General features: G+C 54.5%; 1 protein-coding gene across 1 annotated transcript in view; it reads right to left on the minus strand.

Moving 5' to 3' along the window:
• The window catches only part of LOC143692441 (uncharacterized), a 351,032-nt gene that overhangs the window by 57,024 nt on the left and 269,479 nt on the right, over nucleotides 1-24,529 (minus strand). The window contains exons 9-10 of the mRNA XM_077172674.1: nucleotides 2,070-2,210; nucleotides 1,149-1,250 (exon numbers count right to left, since the gene is read on the minus strand). Coding sequence (XP_077028789.1) covers nucleotides 1,149-1,250; nucleotides 2,070-2,210 — 243 coding nt within the window. The remainder of the gene's footprint in view (nucleotides 1-1,148; nucleotides 1,251-2,069; nucleotides 2,211-24,529) is intronic.

Genomic DNA, 24,529 nt, shown 5'->3' on the forward strand with positions numbered 1-24,529 from the left:
CCGGAGGACATGCAGTGTTTCAAGTGCCAGCTGTGACACGGCACTGCTCACGTCCTCCGTCAGGCGTTCCAGGGCTGCAAGAGAGAGGAACAGAGCCATGGTCAGATGCCGGCTCTGCCGGGAGCCAAGGAGAGCCCCCTGCTAGGGCCATCCCAGCCGGCTCTTGCCATGGCCAGGAGGGAGCAGCGAGCAAGGGGATCAGCCTGAAGCTGCTGGCCACCAATGGCCCACGTGGCCCTGAAAGCTCCGTGTGCTCTGGCCACGGGAGCAGAGCCCTCCGCAGCCGGGGCAGGGCTTGCAGCTCCCCCCCGGCAGCCCCCGCTGCCAGCCCGCTGCCCTCACTCACCAGTGCAGATCAGCTGCAGCTCTCGCTGCTGCCCCCTCAGGTGCCGCCCGGCCATGCCTGTGAACACAGAGCCTGTCACGGCCCCAGCGGCACAGCTCCCTGCCAGCGGCGCTGCCGGCGCTGTGGCCACACGGGCTGCTGGCCCGGCAGGGCTCAGCCCGGCCCTTGGCGCACGCTGCCGCCCCAGGGCACGGCTGCCAGAGGCCGGCAGCAGCAATGCCCAGCCCAGGCGGGGCTCCACGGCGCCGGGCCCGGCCGGCGCTGCCGGGGCAGCAGGCGGGGCCGGGGCCGAGCTGCGGCGGGCCGGGGAGGGAGCCCGGGCTCGTGGCTCACCCGTGAACCTGATGGCCGCCTCTCGCAGGGGCTCCTGTGGGCTCTGCAGGTAGCGCAGGGCCCGGCGCAGGTGCTCGGCCGCTCGGCTCCTGTCCTCTGCCAGCTGCAGAGAGCGGCAGGAGGGAAGGGTTGGCGCGGGCTCAGCCCCTGGGCCGGGCGCTGCCTGCACCCAGCCCCGGCCTCCCCTGCCCGCACAGCCCTGAGGCGCGGCCAGCAGCCGCTGGCCAAGGGCCCCCGAGGGCAGGGGGCAGAGGGCCGGCTGCTGCCCGGGGAGCCGCGGTGCCGGCCCGCAGCCCCGTCGGGCTGGGCTCCATGGGCACCTGGCTCAGGCCCACGGGAGCCTGGAGAAGAGCCCGCGCGGCTTCTGGCTGCAGCAGCGGGCAGGGGCACAGCTGCCAGCCCCGCACACTGAGCACCGCCCTCAGGGGCCTTCTCCAGCCTGAGGCTGGGGCTTGCAGGCCCTCCTTACCAGGCACTCGCTGAACTTCCACAGCTTCTGGCTCTTCACCAGTTTTTCAAGATCCATCCTTTTCAGGAACTTGGCCACACAAATCAGCGTTTTCTGAGAAGCCTGGAGAGCAGTAGAGACACGGAGATGGCCTCATAGCCCAGGGCGCAGGACCTGCATCCCTGGGCCAAGGCCTGGAGGAGGCTGCAGCCCGGCAGGTGCCAGGGCAGGAGGCAGCCGAGCCCCCTGCCAGGGGGACAGCAGCAGCCCACAAATCTTCACCTGTGCCACACACTGATTCTCATCATGGCAGTGGAAGAAGAGTGGCAGCAGGCTCTGGCACAGGGGTGTGTTCAGGGCCTTTTTTTCCTTTTCCTGTGGAAGAGTCACCAATGTTCGGAAAAGCAGTATGGAGAGCAGCTGCACCTGGCTATTGTCCTGTATGAAAGGAAGAGAAAAAGACCTCAGCATTGGCTGCACGGGGCTCAGCTTAGCACAGGCCTGCAAATCCACAGGGCACAAAGTGTCCGGGCAGCAGCCAGTGGCTGTGGCTGGGAGCAGTGAGCCTTACGTGCTCAAAGAGTGGCAGGAGCGCCTCAAGCAGCTGCAGTGTGACGGGGCTGGGCATCAGCATGTCATTGTCCAAGATGATAAAGCTGAGTAGCACGACTGTCATGCTAACTATCTCTCCATCCACATCCCACAGAGGCTCCACAAGACTTTCAGTCAGGCTCCACATTTTTTCGGTCTGTGCAGAATACAAGTTTGAGAAACGCCATCCTGCTGCTGCAGGGCCCAGAGGCCAAAGGCCTGTCCTGAAGCACTTGGGCAGCTGAACTGGGAGGCAGGAGAGCTGGGAGCAGCTGCTCCAACACCCAAAGCCCTGCCAAGCCCAAACGACTGCATTCCCCAGCTCAGCCTCAGCTGCTGCCCCCTTCTCACCATTGAGGGCTCCTCCATGAGCTTGAGAAGGGCCCTGAGGGCCAGGCGACGCTTCTCCCTGCTCTCGCTCCGCAGCTGCCTCGACAAGATTTCCAGGACTCTGTTAGCACCACGTTGACTCAAGTCCAGGCACTCGAGGACCTGGATGGCACAGGGCAGTGACAGGGGAGCTGGCCGGCAGGAGCCCGGAGCCCCACAGGCTTGGGCCCAGGCAGCAGCACAGGGCGCGGGCACCGTCCCAGGCAGCTGTGGCTGTGAGAGGGCAGAGAGCTGGCAGGCAGCTCAGCCAGGCAGCGCTGGCCTTCAGGCTCACCTCCACAAGGAACGCCAGGGCGGGCAGCTCCCAGCATGGCTCCTGTGTGCTGAGCAGCCGGAGCAGGTAGCGAGCGATGCGGGACCGCAAGGGGATGGAGACACAGCACATCTCCCTGGCAGGAGAAAAAGGAGACAAGACTGTGGGCCAGGGGGACAAACCTCTGCCAGGACTGACTCACAGAGCTCTGCTCTTTCCCCAGCATCCTGCAAGGGGCCCCGTTTGGGAGGCAGCTCCTGGTGGGCACGCTCCTCTGCCAGCCTTTTCCAGTCTGCTTGGCCATCCCTCGGTGACAAGGCCCTCTGGCCCACGACCTTGGGGACTGTGTGGAGCTCCCTGGGCACAGAGCACAAATGTCAGAGGCAGTGGGGAGAAGGGGCTCTCACCTGGCCAGCAGACCCACAGCATAGTGGTGGGTGTCAGCACACAGCAGCGTGTCCCAGCCACAATTGCGTTCCATTGCCACCACCACATCCTCGCGCTGCATGCGGCAGAGCAGGGACTTCAGGGTCCGCACTGCAAACCTGCGTGCACAGCAAAGGCCAGGTCACACTGGCAGCACTGGCTCCTGCCCAGGGACATGGCAGGGACAAGAGGAGTGGGATGGAGCACCTGTTGGGGCTGGTGGCAAGGCCATGCTCTTCCTGGCATCCCTTCCAGAAGGTATCGACCTCCTCTGGCATATCCAGAGTGCTAAAGAAGACTTGGGAGAGCAGATGCACAAATAGGCGGGGGAAATAGGCCGTCACCATATGTGGGACACGGGGCACCTGGACGATCTTCCACATCACCACGGTTGCCTGCAAAGGACAAAGCTCCCTGAGACAGTGCTCAGTGCCGAGGTGTCCGTGTGGCAGGGCCCAAGCTTGGCAGGGAGAGGCCCAGAGAGACGCAGGGGGAGCACGGGGCCTGGTGGGCCTAAAGCTGCCCCTGGGCCGGGTTTCAGGCCAGTGCCTGAGGCAGGGAGATGCAGTGGGGGAAGGAGGATGGAGAGCTGCTGGAGAGGCGGCCTTGGGGCCAGCAAAGGCCACTTGCAGAAACTCACAGCCAGGCCAAAGACACCCGTTTTGTCCCCATCAGAGGTGCAAGTGCTATGCTTGGGCCAGCTCCCCAGCACATCCAGGAGTATCAGCTGCACTGGCTCCGCAGTCCTGAGCGAGCACATGATGGTCTTCCACATGGTGATGGCAGCTCTGTGGGGTTAGAGCTCTGTCTCAGGGGGGTTTCAGACACGGCACCGTGGCCTGGGCATCCCTAGGGGCCCGGGCTGATGGCCGGCTCTGCCTCTGCCCACTGGCCCTCGCCAGCAGCAGCCAGGCAGCCCAGCCCTGTGGGGACAGAGCCCTGAGGGGTGGCAAGGGAGCATGGCAGCAGGCTCGGGGGCTGACGTGCCAGGGCTGGGAAAGGCAGCAGCCAGAGGGCCCTGGAACTCTCTGTTGGTCAGACACCTGGGCCAGGCTGTACAGGGTGATGGGCTGGGGAGGCCTGAGCCCTCTGGGCAGGTGGGCCCCATACCTGTCACAGGACGGGGCCACACGCAGCAGCGTCACGACTGCATCACCCGGGTGTGCTTTGGTGAGAGTCAGCAGGGCCTCGTCCAGCCTGTGCTCGGCAGAATTATTGGCCAGGAGCCATCGGTGAATGTACCTCACCATGGCGGGCACCTGGAGAAGGCACGGGGAGACTTGGAAAGCTGCCAGAGGGAGCAATGTCCCCAGGGTCCCCAGAGAATGCTTCCCTTGCCAGCGCACTGCCATGGCCTCAAAGGCTCCCAGGAACCAGCAGGCCTGGCTGGGGAAGCCACGGGACTCATGGGGGAATTGATGCCTGGCCCCAGGCTGCTCACTTGTTCTGGCCTGGCAGCCCCCTTCTCCAGGAGCAAATCCAGCAGGGCGGTACTGGTCTCATGATTGAGGAGCTCGGAGTGAGCTCTGAGCCCAGTGCCCATGGTGCTGGTCTCTTCCCGCCGGATGCTCCGGATGAAGTCGCAGACGAGCTGTAGGAGAAGGGCAGGAAGCCAGGGATGTTGCATGGAGTGCTGCACACACGGTGCTGGGCTGAGCAGGGACAGCAGGCCCAGCCCAGGTGGGGGTGGCTGCAGGTACCTGTGCTGTGCTGCGGAAGCGGCCACGGCTGGATTCCTGCCCTTGTGTGCGCTCCAGGGCTGCATCTGGCAAAGAGCGAGCACAGCCAGAGCTGAGGGGCTGCGGGAGAGGCCGGAGAACACAGCCCAGCCCTGCGCTGCCCAGGCAGGGAGAGCCCCGGGATGCTCCAGGGGGATGGAGCACAGCCCCTGCGGGCTGTCTGCCTGGTCCCTCTTCCGTCCTGTCCCTGGGCATTTCCCCAGGGGATGGGATGGGATGGGATGGGATGGGATGGGATGGGATGGGATGGGATGGGATGGGATGGGATGGGATGGGATGGGATGGGATGGGATGGGATGGGATGGGACGGGGCCAAGTTGGCTGCAGGCTCCAGCCCTGCAGCCCAGCTCTGCCACTCACCCTCCTGCGGTGGATGGAACGGCACCGCCGCATTGGTCTCCTGTGCTGGGCCAGCTCCAGGGCCTTCTTCCTCCTCCTCCTCCTGATCCAGCCAGACCACCTTGCGCACTCTCGGGGCTCTGTGCTCCATGTTTGTGACTGGAGCGCGGCCCAGCAGCGAACCCCGCCGGTGCCGCTCCTGCAGGGCCTCCTGCGCCTTCCCTGCGGGCGGGACGCGGCTGTCAGAGCTCGGCCCGGGGCCAGCAACGGCCCCCGAGCGCCCCTCAGCCGCCCCGGGCCGGCCATGCCCAGGCGTTCGCTCTTTGGAACGCGGCACGGGAGGCTCGGGGCCGGCGGCCGCGCTGTCGAGCGGCGGAGCTCGGGCCGGGGAAGCCGCAGCGGAGGCGGCGGGAGCGGCCGCGCCGCCTGTGTCCTCCGCGGGCCCCGGGAGGAGCCGGGGCCGGGGCCGGGACTGGACTCTGCGTCGGGTCCGGGGCCGGGCTCGGGCCAGGCGGAGCCGAAGGGCGGCGATGCCGCCCCCGTACAAGGCACTGACACCCGCCCAGCAGCGCCACCGCCAGTACGGCCAGAGCCGGGCGGAGGCGAGAGCGCGGCGGGACGGCCGGGGCCGGGCACGGGGCAGCCCCGCCCGGGGCCGGGGGCGGGCCGGGGGCATGGCCCGGCCCGGCAGGGGAGAGGGAGGCGGGGAGAGGAGAGGGACGTCGGGCAAGGGACCCCGAGAGAAGGGTGCCCGACCGAGGGAAAGGGAGAAAAAGAAACAAAGGGAGAGAAAGAAAAAGAGAAAGAGAAAGAAAGAAAAAAAGTGATCTAAAATATCTGTTTTTCTGCTGTCGCTGCTGCTGCTGCCGCTGCTGCTGCTGCTGCTGCCGCCGCTGCCGCCGCTGCCGCCGCTGCAACTGAAGCACCGGGGCCGTTCGTCCCCGTGTCCGTTCCCCGCTCGCCCCACGAGCCCCACGTTCGAGCCCCCTGCGCCGGGCACAGCCCCTGAGTCTGTCCAAACACGGGAACTTTGCAGCAGTGAGCCCAGATGCAGAGCCCTGACTCCTGCACACTGGCACAGCAATCCCCTCGCTTGCTGCTCTGCATTGGCCTGGCTGAGGGTCAAACACTGTCGGGCCACCTTCCCTTGCTGTAGGATTCCTACCTGACCCCAGCACTGCACTTACATCTCCAGTCTTGCCTTCCAGTAAAACCAGGGGAAGGAAAACTCTGTGTGGCTCATGGTATTTTCAAGTGTCTAAAAATCACTAAGTCACCGATCTTAGAGGTGCGGTGCATCTGGAATTCCTGGGATGGAGAAGTAGTGCAACATGGAAAAGAGGAGCATAGAAATAAATAGAGGAAAAGATCTTGGATTGTTTCTTTCATTTTCATTTCCCTTCTGGAAAGCTGTTTCAGTTTTCCAGGAATCTTCTCCTGTCTGCTCTTCCCAAGAATGTCTCATGGAGAACAAGGTCAAGCATCTGTCACAAGATTTGCCAGGAGGAAATTATGCCACTGGTGAAATTTTCATGATGACTGTGCTGGCTTAGGGCAAATTTTAGGAGGAAACCTCCAAAAGGGGTCTGTTTTGCAGAGATAGCCAAAACCTCCACAACGTTGTGTAAGTTGTAAAGCTGGTATGTTTATTATTACAGCGCTGGATGCATGCAGAGATTACTCTCCTTAAAAGACATGCGTACCTCTGGGAACTTCAGGTCCCTTTTTATCCTCCTCTCAAATACATATCCATACAATTTCACAATAGGTTCATACATATTCATTTTTACAAATTTTGCGTGACATTTGCCACTAGTTCTTCTTTATCAGAAAGAATTCTTAGGTCAGGTTGACGTGCTTTCACAGCAGTCTCTCTGTGTCTCTTTATCACCCTCTGTCCCGTCCCCCCCTTATCTCTGTCCTTCACTGAATCAGTTTCCCTGAGCCTAGGCTTTGCAGTCAGGCTACATAGCTATGTTTTCTAACCACAGACTCAAAGATGTACATTTCACCTAAATCAAAATGGATTTCTACTCTGGAGAATTTCTACTCTGTCTCAGAAGCGCTTCTCCCTCTGCTCCTCACACGCTGGCCCTGCCTGGCGTTCCTCATCCCTTTCCCCACCGCTCTCCTGCCCTTCCCCTCTCTTAGAAGATGGACAAAGCTGCCTTGGACAGCAAAGTGGATTGCAGCCAGTGTGAAGAGAACATGGAGGAGCTGGATGAGAGGATGCAGGAGTTGCAGAGCCAGATTTCAGGCCAGGAGCAGCACTGGAACAGTACCCAGCAGCAGTTCAGCGATGCAATTGAAGACAAGGTGAGGGGTACCTCGTCCCCACCACAAGGAACTGGCACCTTTGGGACTTGACAGCCTGAGGCAGCATCCCTCTGAGGATCCCCCTCCAGGCTTTTCCCTGGAGAGCTCCACATCACATCCTGGAGCAGCTGGCTGAGGCTGTGCACCTGTTCACAGCTTGATCGCCTGGAGCTGAAGACTTTCCGTAAACACCGGGAGGACTCCTGGAACAGGAACATGGAGGAACTCGAGGATAGGCTGTTGCATGAAAACGCTGCTGGGATTAAGAAGTGAGTGCAATGGAGATTCTGATGGCTTTGGGGACAGCGATGGCAACTGCTCCTGCCAGGCAGGGCTGTCACACACCATGCCCTGAGCTGGGTTGTGCCCTGCCCTCCTGGCCGTGCACACGGGGGAGCTTTGGTGCCAGAGAGGGGCTGAAAGCGCTGCAGGGGCTGCTTGGGATGGTGGCATGGGTGCCTGTGCCCTTCACCTGGCATCAGCCAGCACCTTGGGGATGGGGAGAAACAGGCTCAAGAGCCCACGGTTCACCCTGCAATGGCCGTGCCCCTGTGCAGTGAGCTGCCCAGCAGCTGGCTGCTGCAGGGAGCTGCTGCCTGTGTGCTGCAGGGCTGTGGGCCCAGGAGCTCAGCCAGCCCTCTTTCCTCCCCCTCCTTAGGCAGCCGCCGGTCCCTTTCTCGTGCCTGTCCTGTGACCGCATGCTCAGCGTGCAGGTTCCTGGCCAGTGAGTAGCACCAGTGCCTCGGGGGCAGCGGGGCTGGCATGGGGGGAGATGGGTGCCAGCAGTGACCCGCTGTGCTGGCACAGGGGGACAGTGTCTGCTTGGGAGGGGCTGATGTGGGGAGCCCCCTCTGCAGCCCTGCCCATCAGCAGGGGCTGTGGGGGCTCATCCCAAGGGCTACAGGCAGCGGGATGCCATGGGCTACAATCCCATGGCTTTGGGGGTGCTGCCTCCAACAGGAACAGGTTCTTTGTCCCCTGTCACACACCTGTGACTCCTGCCCTCCCCAGGTAACCCTGAGACACTCCCGTATTTACAGCCCATGCCCCCCAGCAAGGAGCCACCGCCCAGCAAAAGGTGAGGGCCCTGAGGACACATCCCCAGCGCCTGGGGTGCAGAGCAGCCCTGACACAGCAAGGAGGGCTCTGCACCTGGGCTGGGGCAGAGCAGCCTGGGGGGACGGGGCAGGGCAGGGGAGCAGAGGGCAGCTGTGGAGGGCCAGTGCTTGCCCCAGGGCTGGGGGCTTTTGCATTCCTTGCCTTGCACTGCCCTGTCTGGCCCATCTCTCTGTCCCAAGGCTGCTGAAAGCACATCTGATGCGCTGTGTCTGTTTGCAGTCTGAGCTCAGGCTTGGAGGGCTGTTGGGGAAGATGAAACAGGAAAGCCTTATAAATATGATTGCCTGGCAAAAGATTTTGAGAATATGGAAACTATAAGTGAGATTGAAATGAAAGCAAGCTTCGAGATCCCTTAGTTACTGAACAATGGGAAAACAATGGTGTGGCCAGCTGAAGGTAATCCCCTTTTGATGAAACAAGACCCTCTGCTTACAGGCAGGTCCAAGGGTCCCAGCAGACCCTGCCAGCTTGGCAGAAGGGGACCAAAGAGGAGTTTTTAGGGTTTAAAATGTAGCACAGTATGGTAATGTAGTGATTCTTATAGGCTGTATGGAAATGCTATAGGATTTGTATGTTGTACTAGATTGGTTAAGTGAGAATCAGAATATTCAACGCAGATGATTTATTGTATTGTAATGGGAACTTAGCTCTTACTTTTCTATGCTCTTGCCTCTTACCTCTTAGCTCTTACCTCTTGTCTCTTAGCTCTTGCCTTTTATCCTCATACCCCTTTTACTCTCTTATGCTTTTACTCTCTTACCCTCTCATCCTCTCTACCCCTCTCTTCTCTCAGGCCTGCTCTGAGCTGTGGCTGGCAGTTCCAAGCAGGGCCCTGCACCCACACCCTTTGCAATAAACCGTCCACGACCTGGCTTCAGAGATCTCTCGTCTCCGTTCGTCCCGACCGTGCTACCCCCGTCAATCCTACAGACGGGGATTGGGTGCCTCCTGTGAAAGGAGTTCCCAAAACCAATCCCTGCAGCTGGGACAGCCCAGCTCCTGCCAGTTGGTGTCCTGTGCACAGGGACCTGCCTGGTGCCATGGCCAGCACACGTGGCCATGGGGACAGAGCCAGCAGATGCAGCCTGGTGGGATGGGCTTGGGGCTCCTGCAGCAGGTGGACAGGAGCTGGCAGGGACATGCCCCTGCAGGCAGCACTGCCAGTGCCCTCCCTGGCACAGCAGGGTGATGCCCTGCATGCCACAGGGCTGGGCACTGAGTGTCCTCTGCCCCATCCCACAGGAGGCCGCTGGTCCGTGCCAGTGTCCCCGTGTGCCGCAGAGCTCTGGGGACCATCAGAGCAGCAGCTCCATGATGCAGAACATCAAGGCTTCCCCACATACAAGTGCACAGCTGCAGTGTCTCCTGGTACACAACAAGGTAGGTGTGATGAAGGTGGGGACACAGAATGGTGACTGAGGCTTGATGGCATTGCTGACTATCCAGGGGGAATCTGTGCCTTCAGTCTCCAGGGAGACCTGAGTTGGATTATTGGGGTGTGCTGGATTGGGCCCTGCATTGCAGCCAGCTGCCCTCTCCTCTTCAGCCCAGTGTGACCCTGCTGCACGGTGATGGACACATCTCGAGGGGCCGTAATGACCAGCATCATACGGCGATCAGGACACAGGATGCGTCAGGTATGGCCCTGTCAGGGCAAGGGGGTCAGTGATGACAGGGGCTGATTATCTGCAGGGTGCCGGCTGGGGGATGAGCAGGGCTCTGTGTACAGAGCTGGGTAATGTGGCATTGGTATTTTGCATCTGGGGTAAGAAGGAAGGGGCAGAATGGAGCAGGAGGACTGGCACATGGGGCAACTGAGCTTGGAGCTGGAGTAACGTGGGAGAATGGCCATGCCCAGTGTGGGACAAGAGCTTGAGTCCTGGTGTGCTGGGGCCAGCACCTGTGGCGGCTCACCCTTGCCCTTCACGCCCAGGCCCTGCCGCCTCAGGAGAGCACGGCCAGGCACAGCTCCTCGACAGGTCTCATGGGCCCCAGGGCTCGAGCAGCCTCTGCAGCCCCGCCAGACATCAACAGCCCCCGGCCAGCTGGAAAGGACTCAGCGCCCAGTGCTCGACCTGGGACATCTTGTCCAAAGCGAGAAACGCCTGTGACAATTGTCATAAGAAACTTGACTTTTTACTTGTATATAGTTATTAAGTTAGTTGTATATAGTTATTAGGTTAATAAAAACTGTTAAAATTCTAGGCAGAGCCTTGTCTCACAGCCTGTCTCTCCCCGGGCTCCCTGGTGCTCCTTCAGCTCCTTCCCCCGTGCTGGGACTCTGCCCCCGGGCTGAGCAGATGGAGCCCCGGGCTGGGCCCTGAGGCCGCTGCTGCTGCCGCGGCGCCTGCGGGGCAGCCCTGAGGCTCCGGGCCGGCTGTGGGAGCAGGAGCGGCGCTGCAGAGCCCGCGGCCCTCACGGGCTGCGAAGGCACGGGCGGATGGCCGTGGGGCCCGGCTGGCACTGCCGGCGCTGCTGCTCTGGGCTGCCGCCTGCAATCCTTACAGGCAGCCCTTAGGCCGGCTCAGGAGCCGCTCGGAGCCGTGCCCGAGGGCTGGCCCCGACCCCCGGCCCCCAAGGGCACTTGTCCCTTCATCTCTGCACTGCCACATTCCGAGCTCATTTGTCAGCTTCCTCCTGCCCTTCCTGTGGTAGGCCAGGGACAGGCGTTCGGAAGATTTCGGGCTGTAACGGAAAGTTACAGGAATCCTTCTACCCCCCTCCCCAGAGATAAGGATCACCCTTGGAATGTAGCCAGACGTGTAGCCCCCCTAACCTATGCATGCCAGTAACTTTCCACTCCACACTAACCCTAGAAAGTATAGCCAAACCCCTGTCTGACGTAGAGAAACCCCTTAGTCCATAAATACCCTTAAGACCCCTCAATAAACGCCTTTAACCGTCCACCACATTGGTGTCAGCGTCCGTTACTGGCCCCGAGGGATCCCACACAGGAGGTCGAAGTGCTGGACTCTGAAACCAGGTCATCGCGGCCTTCACAAGAAGGCAACAACCCATTCACACCCATCCCCCTCCTGGCAGTCCAATTTCATCCAGAACTAGGAGGCAACAGACCCCTCTCCGAGAGGCAGTGAGACCAGAAGAAAAGAAGAGGGTGGAATTTTAGTTCAATTTTATATTCAGTTTTAAATAAAGCTTTAGTACCTGTGGGGAATGATTATGTTGTAGTGTGGGGAACAACTAGTCAGTCTGAGGAGGCATACTTTTGCAAACCTTTAAAGTAACATGTGTATTTAGAAGCTTTTGTATATGCCCAATTTGCTAAACATTCTAAAATGGGGAGGTTACTCTGGAGGTAAATGATATAAAGATGTTAGGCTTAACACTAACAGCCATTGAAATTAAGAAGGAAATTCGTAAAGAGATATTAGAACAAGTATTTTTGGAGGTATGGGCCTCTGATGTACCAGGGAGGGTGAAGAATGCTCCCCCATAGTAATCAAGCTTAAAGAAGGAACACAACCAGTGAGAATTAAGCAGTACCCCCTGAAAAGGAGATAGGAAAGAAAACAGCCCAGTAATTGACAGTACTGGATTGAGGGCTGTCAATAAGATAACAAAGAATCTATACCCTGTAGTAGCAAATCCATATATTTACTAACTTGTTTAACACCTGAGCTAAATTGTTTTACTGTTTTAAATCTGAGAGATGCCTTCTTTTGCCTCCCCATCCCTGAAGCCAGCCAGAAAATTTTTGCATTCGAATGGGAAAGCCCTAAAAGTGGGCACAAAACCCAGCTCACATGGTCAAGATTGCCCCAAGGCTTCAAAAATTCCCCCACTCTGTTTGGGGAGCAACTTGCAAAAGATCTGGAGTCCTGGGAAGCTCCACAGGAAGAAGGGAGGCTGTTGCAGTATGTGGATGATCTAGTAGCCACTGGGACAAGGGAAGCATGTGTGGCCTGGACAGTAAGCCTTTCGAATTTCCTAAGACTCCAAGGATACAGAGTATCAAAGAAAGAGGCACAGGCAGTGAAACAGAAGCTGGGCAATGGACTTTAGGGCAGGGAAGCCATATGCCAAACCCTGAAACCCCAAACGACAAAGGAACTCTGAACCTTCTTAGGCATGGCAGGGTGGTGCCGGCTGTGGGTTTATAATCATGGACTGCTCGTCAGACCCCTCTATGCTCTTATTGCCAATGGAATCAGAGATCTCCAGTGGACAAAGGAACGCACACGGGCCTTTTACCAGCTAAAGAGTGCCCTCATGTCAGCTCCAGCTTTGGAACTTCCAGATGTAAGTAAACCATTCTTTCTATTTTCCCATGAAAGACAAGGAATTGCCCTGGGAATACTGGCTCAGGACTTGGGTCCATACCAGAGGGCAGTTGCTTACTTCTCTAAGCAACTGGATGCAACAGCCAAAGGATGGCCAGGTTGCCTCAGAGCTGTGGCAGCAGTCGTGCTGAATATTCAAGAGGCACTCAAGTTTACCCTGGGACAGAAAATGACTGTGCTGGTGTCCCACACAGTGTCTGCAGTACTGGCAGTGAAGGGCAGCCACTGGCTTTCACCACAGAGGTTTTGATGTACTAGGCCATTATGGTAGAGCAAAATGATGTAGAGATAGTGGTGACTGATACTGTCAACCCAGCTTCTTTTCTCAGTGTAATCAAGGAGAAGCAGTGCACCACGATTGCCTGGAGACCACTGAAGCTACTTACTCCAGATGCCCAGACTTGAAAGACACTCCTCTGGACAATGCAGAGACCTGGTTCACTGACAGGAGCAGCTGCATTGCCAGTGGAAAGAGACATGCTGGGTACAGTGACTACCTGCAGAGAGGTAATACAGTCTGGACCCTTACCAACAGGTACCTCTGCACAGAAGGCCGAGATAAATGCACTGACCCGTGCCTTCGAAATGGCAAAAGGAAAAGAAAATAAATATCTATACAGACTCGAGGTATGCATTCAGACTCATGCATGCACATGGAGCCATCTGGAAGGAGAGGGGACTGCTAACCTCACAAGGAAAGAAGAGACCATCCGGCTGTTGGAAGCACTTCAGCTGCCTCAAAAGGCATATTAAGGCACACCAGAGAGTGAGCTCAGACTTGGAGGAAGGAAATGAGCTGGTGGGTGGAGAGGCAAAGAAAGCAGCAAAAGGTGAGGTAATTATGGACAGGTTTCCTCGAAGGTAAGCCAGAATATAATAATACTAATCAAAAGAGACATGCAACCACAAGGGGTGGGCTACCATTGAAAGAGAGCTGGTAATCCCTTCCCATTTTTGTGGTCACTAGTGTAGGAGGAGCACTAGAAAACACACTGGGGCCTAACTACTTAAAAGCTTTATAAAGTGTGGCTCCTTTCCCAAAATGACCAAGGCTTCCAGTGATACAGAGTGCATGGAAATGAAGTGTTGACTTTGAAGTAGGAGTTTGCACAGGCTTTCTAGAACACACATCTGATTGAAAGAATCGTTGTCAGAAATTTATATGCCTCTATTACTCAGGTAAACCGACAGTGTGATCCTTACCTCCAGACTAACCCCAGGGCGAAACTCGGTCAGATTGGGAGAGGCCATGGGCCTGGACAGCAGAGTCAAATTGACTTTTCAGAACTCCCAAGGAAAGGGGGATATTGGTATTTACTGGTATTGACAGATACATTTTCAGGGTGGCCAGAAGCATTCCCCACCAGAACTGTCAAAGCTCGAGAGGTGACCAGAGTATTATCACAAGAAATAATACCATGCTTCAGAGTTCCAGCCACAATAACCTCAGATAGAGGATCACATTTCATTTCCAAAGTAGTGCAACAGATTAGTAGCCACCTGGGCATAGATTGGGAACTTCACACTCCATACCGCCCCCAGTCAAGCAGCCAGGTGGAGAAAATGAATCATTTGATTAAGCAGCAGATTGTAAGACTGGGGCAGGAAGTTAATCTACCCTGGCCCCAAGCTCTTCCACTGACACTATTACAAATTTGAACTAAACCTTGGGCTAAAGGAAAGCTGAGTCCTTTTGAAATGCTTTATAGAAGACCATATGGAATACAAGAGGGAATGTCCACCCACACTGGGGAGGTAACACTGGCCACCTACACGGTGGCTTTAAGCAAACAGCTCAGAGAAATTGAGAAACACGTGGCTGGAACTCGGAGCAGGGAGCTAGATAGACCAATACATAACATACAGTCTGGAGATTATGTATAAATTAAGCCTCTTGCAGAAAAGACTTTGGAACCACAGTGGGAGGGACCGTTCCAAGTGCTTCTCACCACCTTCACTGCAATCAAGATCAAGGAGCAGAATGCCTGGTTCCATCACTCTCGAGTGAAGAAGGCCCCAGGAGCCCCTTGGAGAGTGACACCAGGAGACAATGAACTGAGATTAGGCTTACTCAGACAAAACGAGCACATTGCAGCCGGAAGTAGTTTGTAATTTCATTTACAGAATTGTTTTATATATAATTATAACTGGAGTCTTAGAACTAGAGAGTACCTCTATCCAAAGCAATGCTGAATGGCCTTGGTCCCAGGCTTTTAATCAGTATACTGGATCCATGGGAGAAGTTTCTGAGATAGAAGATTTAAACCTATCCACTGTAGTACTCCTTGGGGATCAGGTATATGAGGAGCAGGAGTGGCAGGAATGGGAACAGTGGACACTTCAAGGGATCAGAAGAGAAGAAATCAAGGTAGGGTGCTGGGTGGTGAATGGGACGGTTCATGAGAGACCAGATGCAATTAGTGTCTCAACCTCTCCTGTATACAGGCACCAGGAAGTTTGTGATAGCCTAAGTGAATCAGATTGTTGGTGTCATTTCACCTTGATACAGCCTGTAGAAGTGACTTGCCTTTGGGCTTGTGATCAGGCTCTCATTTAAATTTAAAATAGACACTGCACTTTTTACAACAGCAGGACCTTATACAACCCAGACTGAGACTCAAATACTTCAGACTCAACCCAAACTTGAACCTGAAGTATGAAATAAGCCCCTACATAGTGAGGAATGTGGGTGAACAACAACTGTTGTTCAATTCAAAATGGTCTCTCAAACGTGTTGAGTTGCTAATGCAAATTAACATCTCAAAAATCCAACCAGCCTGCTCCTCTTTCCTGAGAACATCCTTTGAGGGCTGGACAATGTGGTTACAAAGACAGGTATACCTCAGGAGCAGAATAAGAAAGGATCTAACTGGGATATTAGGAGTTTTAAATGGAATTGATTCAGAAATAATGATGAATAAGCTGGCCACTGCAGCAGGTGGCCTAACAAAATTGAAACAGCCATTACAGTCATCTCTATTGGCATTAGGAACTAGCCAGTGGCAGATTTCAAAAATACTGCCAAAGTGGGAAAAGGCCAGGGACCAAGACCACAAGTTAACAGTAGAAGCACTTAGTACAGTTCAAGATAATGTGTCTTTAGCTTTCAGCTGTATACAAGCACAGCTACGGATGCAGGCAGCAGCAGCTCTGATCATATGGGAAGGGGGTGAAGGTAATTTTCCAGCTGAAATTCGGAAAATTGTCTGGGATAATGCGATTGATTTTGAAAGAAAGTTTCAATCCAGGTGGACTATGGTAAATTTCACCTATGATCCTGCTTCTAATGTGGCCACTGCCTTTGTGCTTACCATACATAATGCCACTGTTTACATTATCCATCCCGTCATTGCACTAGGATTAAATCATGAAAAAACTGTGCTCTACCCTTCAGAACATAGAGTGTGGGCATGAAAGGTGAATGAAAAGTGGCAAACAGTAAACTTAGAATCCTGCATTACTAGAGAACAACTAGGGTTCATTTGTGAAAGCAATACTATTAATGCCCAGGATGTGTGTCTAGACACTGAACAGAGTATTTGCCACTTTGAAATTCATCCAGTCACTGATCAGAAAACTGCCCTTGTATATACTGGTAAAGGTTGTGTGTGCCTGAGAACTGCCTGTGCTACTATAAAAATTGATAACAATGTTATTTTGTCCAGTAGAAATCATTCTAATTTCTGTATTTTTAATTTTGTTAAGATTATTGAGTGTGACTTTTTGTAGGTGGCTCCAGTGACATCCCACCAGTTGATTAAAACCAATTACAAAATATATCACAGACTGTCACCTACTCCTATTGGAATAGACCTCACATTGGTAAAACAATTAATTAAACACCATAGAGCTACTAGAGATCTTGAAGAAAACCCAAGAAAGTGGAGAGAAAACCCTAATTACTGTCCAACATGATACAAAAGAAATAACCAGAATTCTGCAAAGTATAAAACAAAATGCAGATCATCACTGGTGGGATGTAATCTTTGGGTGGTCACCAACTGCAAATGGAATCTTTATTGAGCTTGTGTCATCCTATTGTAGTTTTGTAAATATTAGTTGGAGTAAGTTTAGGGTTCTCCTTTTTATTGTTAATTTGGAATTGGAGAATACTACAGCGAGTAGCTGTGTTAACCTCCTTATCAAACGTACATGGTAAAGCACTAAGGCACACTGATTGTCATAGGAATTTGAATTAAGTAAAATAATTTACTTATTCCTTTTAGGAAAGGGGGAAATGAGGATGAGTGGAAGATATCCAGAGTAGAAATCCATTTTGATTTAGGGGAAATGTACATCTTTGAGTTAGGTCTGTAGCTTGCTGTTTAGTCTGACTGCCTGTTCTTGCAAAGGGCCTGTGCTTGGAGGGAATGCTTCAGCTGAAGGACAAGAGGGCGGGGGGGGGGGGGGGGGGGGTGGCAGATAGAGCAGGGCAACCTGACCCAGGAGTTCTTTCTGATAAAGAAGAATTACCAGCAATTGTCACAAGAAATAAGTGGAATGAACACATATAAACCTATAGTGAAATTGCAGGCCTATGTATTAGAGAGGGAGATAAAAGGGAACCTGGAGAACCCAGAGGTACGCATGTCATTTTAGGGGAATGATTCCCAAATGTGTCCAGCGCTGTAATAAACATACCAGCTTTACAACTTTCACAAAAGCTGTGGAGTTTGTTTGATTCCTCAAAGCAGGATGCTGCCCAGGGCTGTGCAGTGCACTGGGCATGGATCAGCCCCTGCTCTGCTGCTCCTTCCCGTCTGCCCCAGGGCCCTTGCAGAGCCCCAGCCATGCTGTTTGCCCCCAGCCTGCCCACGGCCAGCCTGGGGCTGCTGACGGGGGTTTCTGTGCTGAGCATTGGCCTGGCCGTGTTCTTGAGAGAGCCTGGGCAAGGAGCCTGGAGCCCCCAGGGCCTGGCCTGAGGCGTCAGCGCTGCCCCAGCAGTGCCCATGGCCTGTCCCTGCTGCAGCCCCGGCACTGCCACCCCCAGGGCTGAGCCCGGCCCCGAGAGCACTCAGGCCCTGCAGCAACACCAGGGCCACCAGGGCAGCGGGGCAGGGCCACGGCAGCAGCACTGGCAACACCAAGTGCTGCTGCTGCTGCTGCTGCTGGGCACAGCTGCTGGGCCAGCACTGATCTGCCCCAGCTCTGCACACAGACATTGCTGCTGCAGCTCCAGAGAAGGCAACAAAAGGGCATCTCTGCAGAAAACTCTGCTGGGAGATCCTTTAGTTCCTTTAAAGTCACAAAGAGCGCAGGCCCTCATAGACACAGTCTGTTGCCACAGGGAAGGTGAAGAGAAACAAAATGAGAAATGGCTCAAACAATGACATTTTTAATGGACAAAATGAAAAAAGTAAAACCAAGAAAAAGACCTTGCAAGATGAAACCAACAAGAAGTATGAATGATTTCTTTCATTGCAAGTGATTTGCAGAAATTGGCCAGCAGATTAATGTTTCTGTAACCATCCAGTCATCAGTCTCCACACTGCAGCCTTGAGCTCCTGGTTCCTCAGGCTGTAGATGAGGGGATTCAGGGCTGGAGGCACCACCGAGTAGAGAACTGACAGGGCCAGATCCAGGGATGGGGAGGACATGGAGGGGGGCTTCAGGTGAGCAATTGTGCCAGTGCTGATGAACAGAGAGAGCACGGCCAGGTGAGGGAGGCAGGTGGAAAAGGCTTTGTGCCGTCCCTGCTCAGAGGGGATCCTCAGCACAGCCCTGAAGATCTGCACATAGGAGAAAACAATGAACACAAAACAAACAAATAGCAAACAGGCACTAACAGCAATCAGCCCATGTTCCCTGACGAAGGAATTTGAGCAGGAGAGCTTGAGGATCTGTGGGATTTCACAGAAGAACTGGCCCAGGGCATTGCCATGGCACAGGGGCAGGGAAAATGTATTGGCTGTGTGAATCAGTGAATAGAGAAAGGCACTGGCCCAGGCAGCTGCTGCCATGTGGGCACAAGCTCTGCTGTCCAGGAGGGTCCCATAGTACAGGGGTTTGCAGATGGACACGTAGCGGTCGTAGCACATGATGGTCAGGAGGAAATACTCTGTAGTTGCGCAGAAAACAAAAAAAAAGAGCTGAGCAGCACATGCAGTGTAGGAGATGTCGCTGGTGTCCCAGAGGGAATTGTGCATGGCTTTGGGGACAGTGGTGCAAATGGAGCCCAGGTCAGCGAGGGCCAGGTTGAGCAGGAAGAAGAACATGGGCGTGTGCAGGTGGTGGCCGCAGGCTACGGCGCTGATGATGAGGCCGTTGCCCAGGAGGGCAGCCAGGGAGATGCCCAGCAAGAGGCAGAAGTGCAGGAGCTGCAGCTGCCGCGTGTCTGCCAATGCCAGCAGGAGGAAGTGCCTGATGGAGCTGCTGTTGGACATTTGCTGGTGCTGCACATGGGCACCTGTTCATGGAGAAAAGGACAGTAAACATTTAGGAGACATACCTGTAACCAAAATCAATTCCATTTCCTATTCACCGTCCTCTATAACACAGACCCACTTTTATGTTCAAGGGTTCTGAGGTTTTCTTTTTATTCTCCCCCACATCTCTCCTGGCATTCTTGGATATCAGGATTTCTGAGCATTTCTGCTCCCCTCAGAGAGAATACAGTGAGTTCCCTGAGGCAACATGATGAGTGGAAAGTGAGGGGAGATGTTGTGTCACTTCATTCTCTTTGAAGTTTCTCTGGGCTTTCACTTTTCTCAAATAGGATGATATGTGCACTCTCAAGTTTTCCTTAAAGATCACCAGGTACTGCTGAGAGCAGATGTTTCCACCACAGCCCAGCTCCACATTTGTAGCCAAGGACTCACGTTGCTCATTTCACCAACCCAGCAGCATTTTCAGTGTCACAACACCTCTGCCTTTCCCCATCAGTCTCATAACTCAGAGATGCTCTAGGACAGGTTTGCACCCTGGATTGAAGCTCCCAGCTTGGACTGAAATCTCAGGGAGACTTCCAAGTGTCCTTCTGATGGCATTGGATTGTGGGAGATGCAGCTCCTTCCCTGGCTGCACTGACAGCATTGCCCAGAGCCGGGCCCTGGGGACAGCGTCACCCTGAGCCAGCTGTGCCCCCTGCCAGAGCCCCCAGGGCCGGGCAGCTGCTCCCAGCCCTGTGCTCTGCAGAGGGAACTGGGCCCGGGGCTGCAGAGCTGCCCCACGGCTCTGCTGCAGCTCTGCCTGCACAGGAGGGGCTGCACGCCTTGGAGCCCCGGCCCTGAGGGCAGAGGCTTGGCTGGGCCACAGGAGGGAGGGGGCTTGTTCAGAGGGAGGGGCTGCACTGCAGGGGCTCCTGTGGGCATCTCTAAACTCTCCCTGCCACAGCATTGCTGGGCTTTGTTTTCTCTCATTGCCTGATCTTCTCTCTGCCTCCTGCAGATTTCCCTCCTGCAGGTGTTTCCCTGTGCCTGATCTCTCCCTGCCAGCACTCACAGACCCCAAATCTCTGTGCACTCTCCTTGGCCCTACAGAACCCTGCCTGTTTGCAGGGCACTGGCTGGGGGCAGGTTCTGTTTGCAGCTTGGAGAAAGGACAGCTCAGACTGAGCCTGATGGCTCCAGCAAAGGTGATGCTGCTGCTGTCCATGGGCAGAGTGGCTGAAAGCACATTAGGGATCTCCTGTGAACCCATTGATCACTAAAAGCAACAGTTCGGATGTCTGAAGCTCTTGTCAAAATTCATAATCAATAATTCAGAATTAACGTTTAATATGTATCTACTCCTCCCTGCCATTCTCCAGTAGTAGTAAACTGAATACCTAGTCTTAGGAAATTTCCTCATTTTGAACAAAACCCTTGCCCTGGAAATATTCTATGACTGATCAGAACCCCTCAGCATGTCAGAACTCCATGAGCATTTCACCTCCCCTGCACCAGAATTACTCAGAGTTGTACTCACAGGCTCTGCAGGCATTGGGATGTTCCAGCTTGAGGAGATGGCTCCAGGAGCTGCAGCTGCACTGTCCTGCAGCCAGAGGTTCCTGTGCCAAGGGCTGGCAGTGATTGTGCCCCAGGCACTTCTCAGCCCCTGCCCAGCCCTGACTGATTGAAGCTCTCTGTGCCTCTGTGCTGTGCCCGGGCTGGCTGCAGGCAGTGCCCCAGCCCTGCTGGGCTGGCACAAGAGCTGCTCATCAAGGGAAATGTGCTTTTGAAGCTCTTCTTGGTGACCAGGAGCTGCCTCTGGGCCAGGAGCCCAGCCCAGCTCAGCAGCACAGACACAGCACAAGGACTTTAATGAGCCTCTGGGCCTTTGTGCTCAGGCCCTGAACATCAGTCCCTGAGAGGGAGCTGAAGAAACCTCTGCAGAACTCCAAGGCAGAATCCAACTCCAAAGTTTCTTGGACTTTTAATGGGTCCCAGTGAGGGACACGACTGAGCAAGTGTCCCCAGGCCCCAGGCAGGGCAGAGAACTGCAGGCAGTGATGACAGGTGGGGACAAAGAGAAGCCAAATCTTGGTGCCCTGGGGCACAGCAGGGTCTGTGCCAGCAAGGGCTGGGAGGAGACACCTTGTCCTGAGGCCCTGGGGCCTCCTGGCACAGCCCCAGCCAGGCTGGGCACTGTCAGCCCCTTGTGCTGCCCTCAGCATCCCCCCCTAGCCCACATCCCAGTGGCCTCAAGGATCTGCTGCAAGGAGTCCCTGGGGAGCCTTGCTCAGCAATGGCCCTGGGGGCTCCTTCATGCTCCCTGCAGGGACTGCAGCTTTTTCAAAGGACTTTGGCTTTGGCTTTTGCCTTGGAGTCTCTGAGAGGTTTGTGCAATCATGGCATCCAATTATCTGCTGTAATTAGTCCCTGGAGAGGCTTTGTCAGTAACAACACTCAGTGGGGCTCATTAATGCTTCAGGGTACTTCAGTTATTTTAAGGTACTTGGTGTTTCCCTTTGATACAGATTCTATGAGAAAGATTGTGCAGTCACAGCCTCCAATTATCTGCTGCAATTAGTCCCTGGGGAGGCTTTGTCAGTAAGGAGACTCAGTGGGGTCATTAATGCTTCAAGGTACTCAGTTATTTTAAGGTATTTTTTGTTTCCCTTTTCATACAAACTCTATGGGAGGTTTGTGCAATCATGGCCCCAATTATCTGCTTTAATGAGTCCCTGGAGAACTTTGTACTGACACTCAGTGGAGCTCATTAATACTTTGAGATACTCAAGGTTCTTGAGGTACTTTGGATTTTCCTTTCCACACTGAGACTCTGAGAGGTTTTTGGTCAATCCTGGCCTCCAGTTCTCTCCTCCAAGGAGTCCATGAGGAGCCCGTGTTGGGGATGGACCTCAGTGAGACCCATTAATGCTCTGAGACACTTTGGAGTTTTCTTGTGACTTTGACTTCTGGAAAGGTTTGTGCAATCTCCTCTCAGGCCCTGAGGTTCAAGGGCTCAGCTCCAAAGGCACCACAGGGCTCATTAGGATCAAGCAAGTCCTGACAAACCATGGCTCTGCCTTGATTTCCCTCTGCTCTCGTGCAGTTCACCAGGAAGGTTTCTGTAGTGGTTTTGGTGCACCAATATGAGATTTCTCAGCCAATGCATCAGTGTTTTGGGTTCACTGTTGGCTAATTACCAGTGCAGTCATTAGAATATACTTACTCATTTCCTGCTGTGTGGCAGGATTAGGATAAAGGCAAAGTAGGCTTAAAATTTTAGAAGGTTATAAAGAAAAGTTTATTAATAGTAACTAAAAGAAACAGTAGTAAGAAACTGAAGAAAACTTACCTCTACCTACAACCTTTTCTTACTTACTGAGAATGTAAGGGGCCAAACTTGATTTTGCAGTCAGTTTACCACATCTAGAATGGTCTTTCTTCAGTTCACTTAGGGAGAGGAGTCTCTCTTTCATGCTATGGAGACTTCTCCATAAGAAAACAGTTCTCTCATGGCTCTTAATTTCCACGAACAGCAGCCACCTAGAAAATCTGCAATAGTGAAGTCACTCCCATTTTTTCACAGCTTTTCCCACAGCTGTGTTTATGGGCAATGTCAACTTATGTGTTATTAGTTTAAAGATGAGCTGTTGAAGAGCAGAGGTTCTCTTCTGAAATCTGTTTCTGAAATCATCTTCATCTCTGGGAACAGAGGTCTTCTCTCACTGAGGGCACAGGATCTCATCACTCTGCTCTCTTTCAATGTTCATACTTCTAATGGGATCACAGCTACCCCAACATTTGCTTACTTTAGCACTGAGACCTTTGCTGAACAAGTCATCTCCCCATATTTTCAAATAGTTATAGGGAAAAGAGAGTCTGATATATTAATTACATCCTTCTCCACAGCTTTTCAAGAGGATTTCAGCCCCAAGATCCAGGCATCTCCTCATCCCTTCCATCTGGGACTCAACTTTCTATTCAGTGACCTCGGAGTTTTCATGTTGCTCCTCTGTGTGCCTGCACTTTGTCCTTTTCCCTCACTGGAGGGAGGCTGGAAGCACTGAAAGAGTTCATATCTCACCCGGGGCCTGCAGATGGTTCTGTGCCCCCGGCCGGGCTCGGTGCTTGCGGCCGGAGCTGTTTTACGATGGAGGTTTCTGCAGCGGCTGCACTGGGGCTGTGTCAGGATGGGCCGCGCTGGGGCAGGGCCAGGATCTCAGCAGCCAGGCCAGAGCACAGCAGCAGCACGGCCGGGGGCCGATGGCTTCTCCTGCCCCTGCCCGGGGCTTGCGGCTGAAGCCCAAGGGTGGCAGAATCTTGGCCGAGCCGGCCCGGCCCGGGGCTGCTCCTGGGGCCCGGCGGATCCTGGCTGGGCCCGGGCTGGCGGCGGGGCAGGGCTCAGCAGGGCCCAGATGTTCCCAACTGCAGCCATGGCCCGGCCCGGCCTCGGCCCCGCGGCCTCCCCTGCCCTGCCCGGCAGCCGATGGGGCCTGGCGGGGTCCCTGGGAAGGGGCCCGGCCCCACGGCAGGAGCCGCCCGGCCCGGCCTGGCTGAGACGGGGCCGGGTCAGCCTTGTTACCTCTGTGCCAGCCAGAAGGGAAAGAGACCTTCCCAGGCTTTCCCATCTTTAACATGTGTCTTCACAGAGGCGTGTACAGTTTCCTTAGTGGTTTAACAGATTGTCAGTTCTCAAAGCTAAATATTGATTGGTTTCTTTGTCAGACACAGATGAAACTGCTAGCAGCTTCTCTTAGGACATCACTTACATGATGCAAAACCAACACAACAGCACAGAGCACAGAGCTCCTTTGTCCATATGTAGTGCTCATGTGCCCAAGTCCTCAAAAACACTTCTTGGGAGATCTCTGGGCCCTTTCCAAGGTTTTTTCAACTGAAAGCATTCAACTCAGAGTCTAAGAAAATCACCAGAAGACATGGCCAGCCTGACATGTCTGTCCTTGCTACTGTTGTCTGGAAGCAATCTTTGGATATATGGAATTTGGGAGGCCAAATTCTAATTTTGGCCATGGACCCTGGACATGAAGGTTGGTTCTTTTCCATAGGAAGGAAGGAACAGAGCCCCAGTGTTTGCCAGGCAGAAGAGAGTGACCACCAGAGGACAAGGCCAGCCAGAAGCGGCAGGTTTTTTTTCTGAGAGAAACCCTTGCATATAGGAAAATTTTTAGAGAGAATACCAATTTTGGCAATGGACATTTAAAAAGAGGGACGGTTCTTTTCTATAGCAAGAAAAGCATGGAGCCCCAGTGTTCCAGGAGCTGATGAGAGGCAGCCCTTGACATCCCCACATCAGCCAGACCTTTCAGGTGGCCCCTGGGAGGCCAAGCCAGCCAGGCCTGTTCCATGTTCCCTCAGTTCCATCAGGCCCCACATTGTCCCAATGGTCCCTCGCTTCCCTGAGGCCCTGAGGAGTCATAATGCCCCCTTGGTGACACCAGGCCCTGAAGGGTCCCAATGGTCTCCATGGTTCCATCAGGCCCCACAGAGCCATAATGGTCTCTGGGTTCCATGAAGCCCCGCTGGGTCACCATGGCTCCTT

Source organism: Agelaius phoeniceus, assembly GCF_051311805.1.
Source record: "Agelaius phoeniceus isolate bAgePho1 chromosome W unlocalized genomic scaffold, bAgePho1.hap1 SUPER_W_unloc_1, whole genome shotgun sequence".
Classification (NCBI taxonomy): Eukaryota; Metazoa; Chordata; class Aves; order Passeriformes; family Icteridae; genus Agelaius; species Agelaius phoeniceus.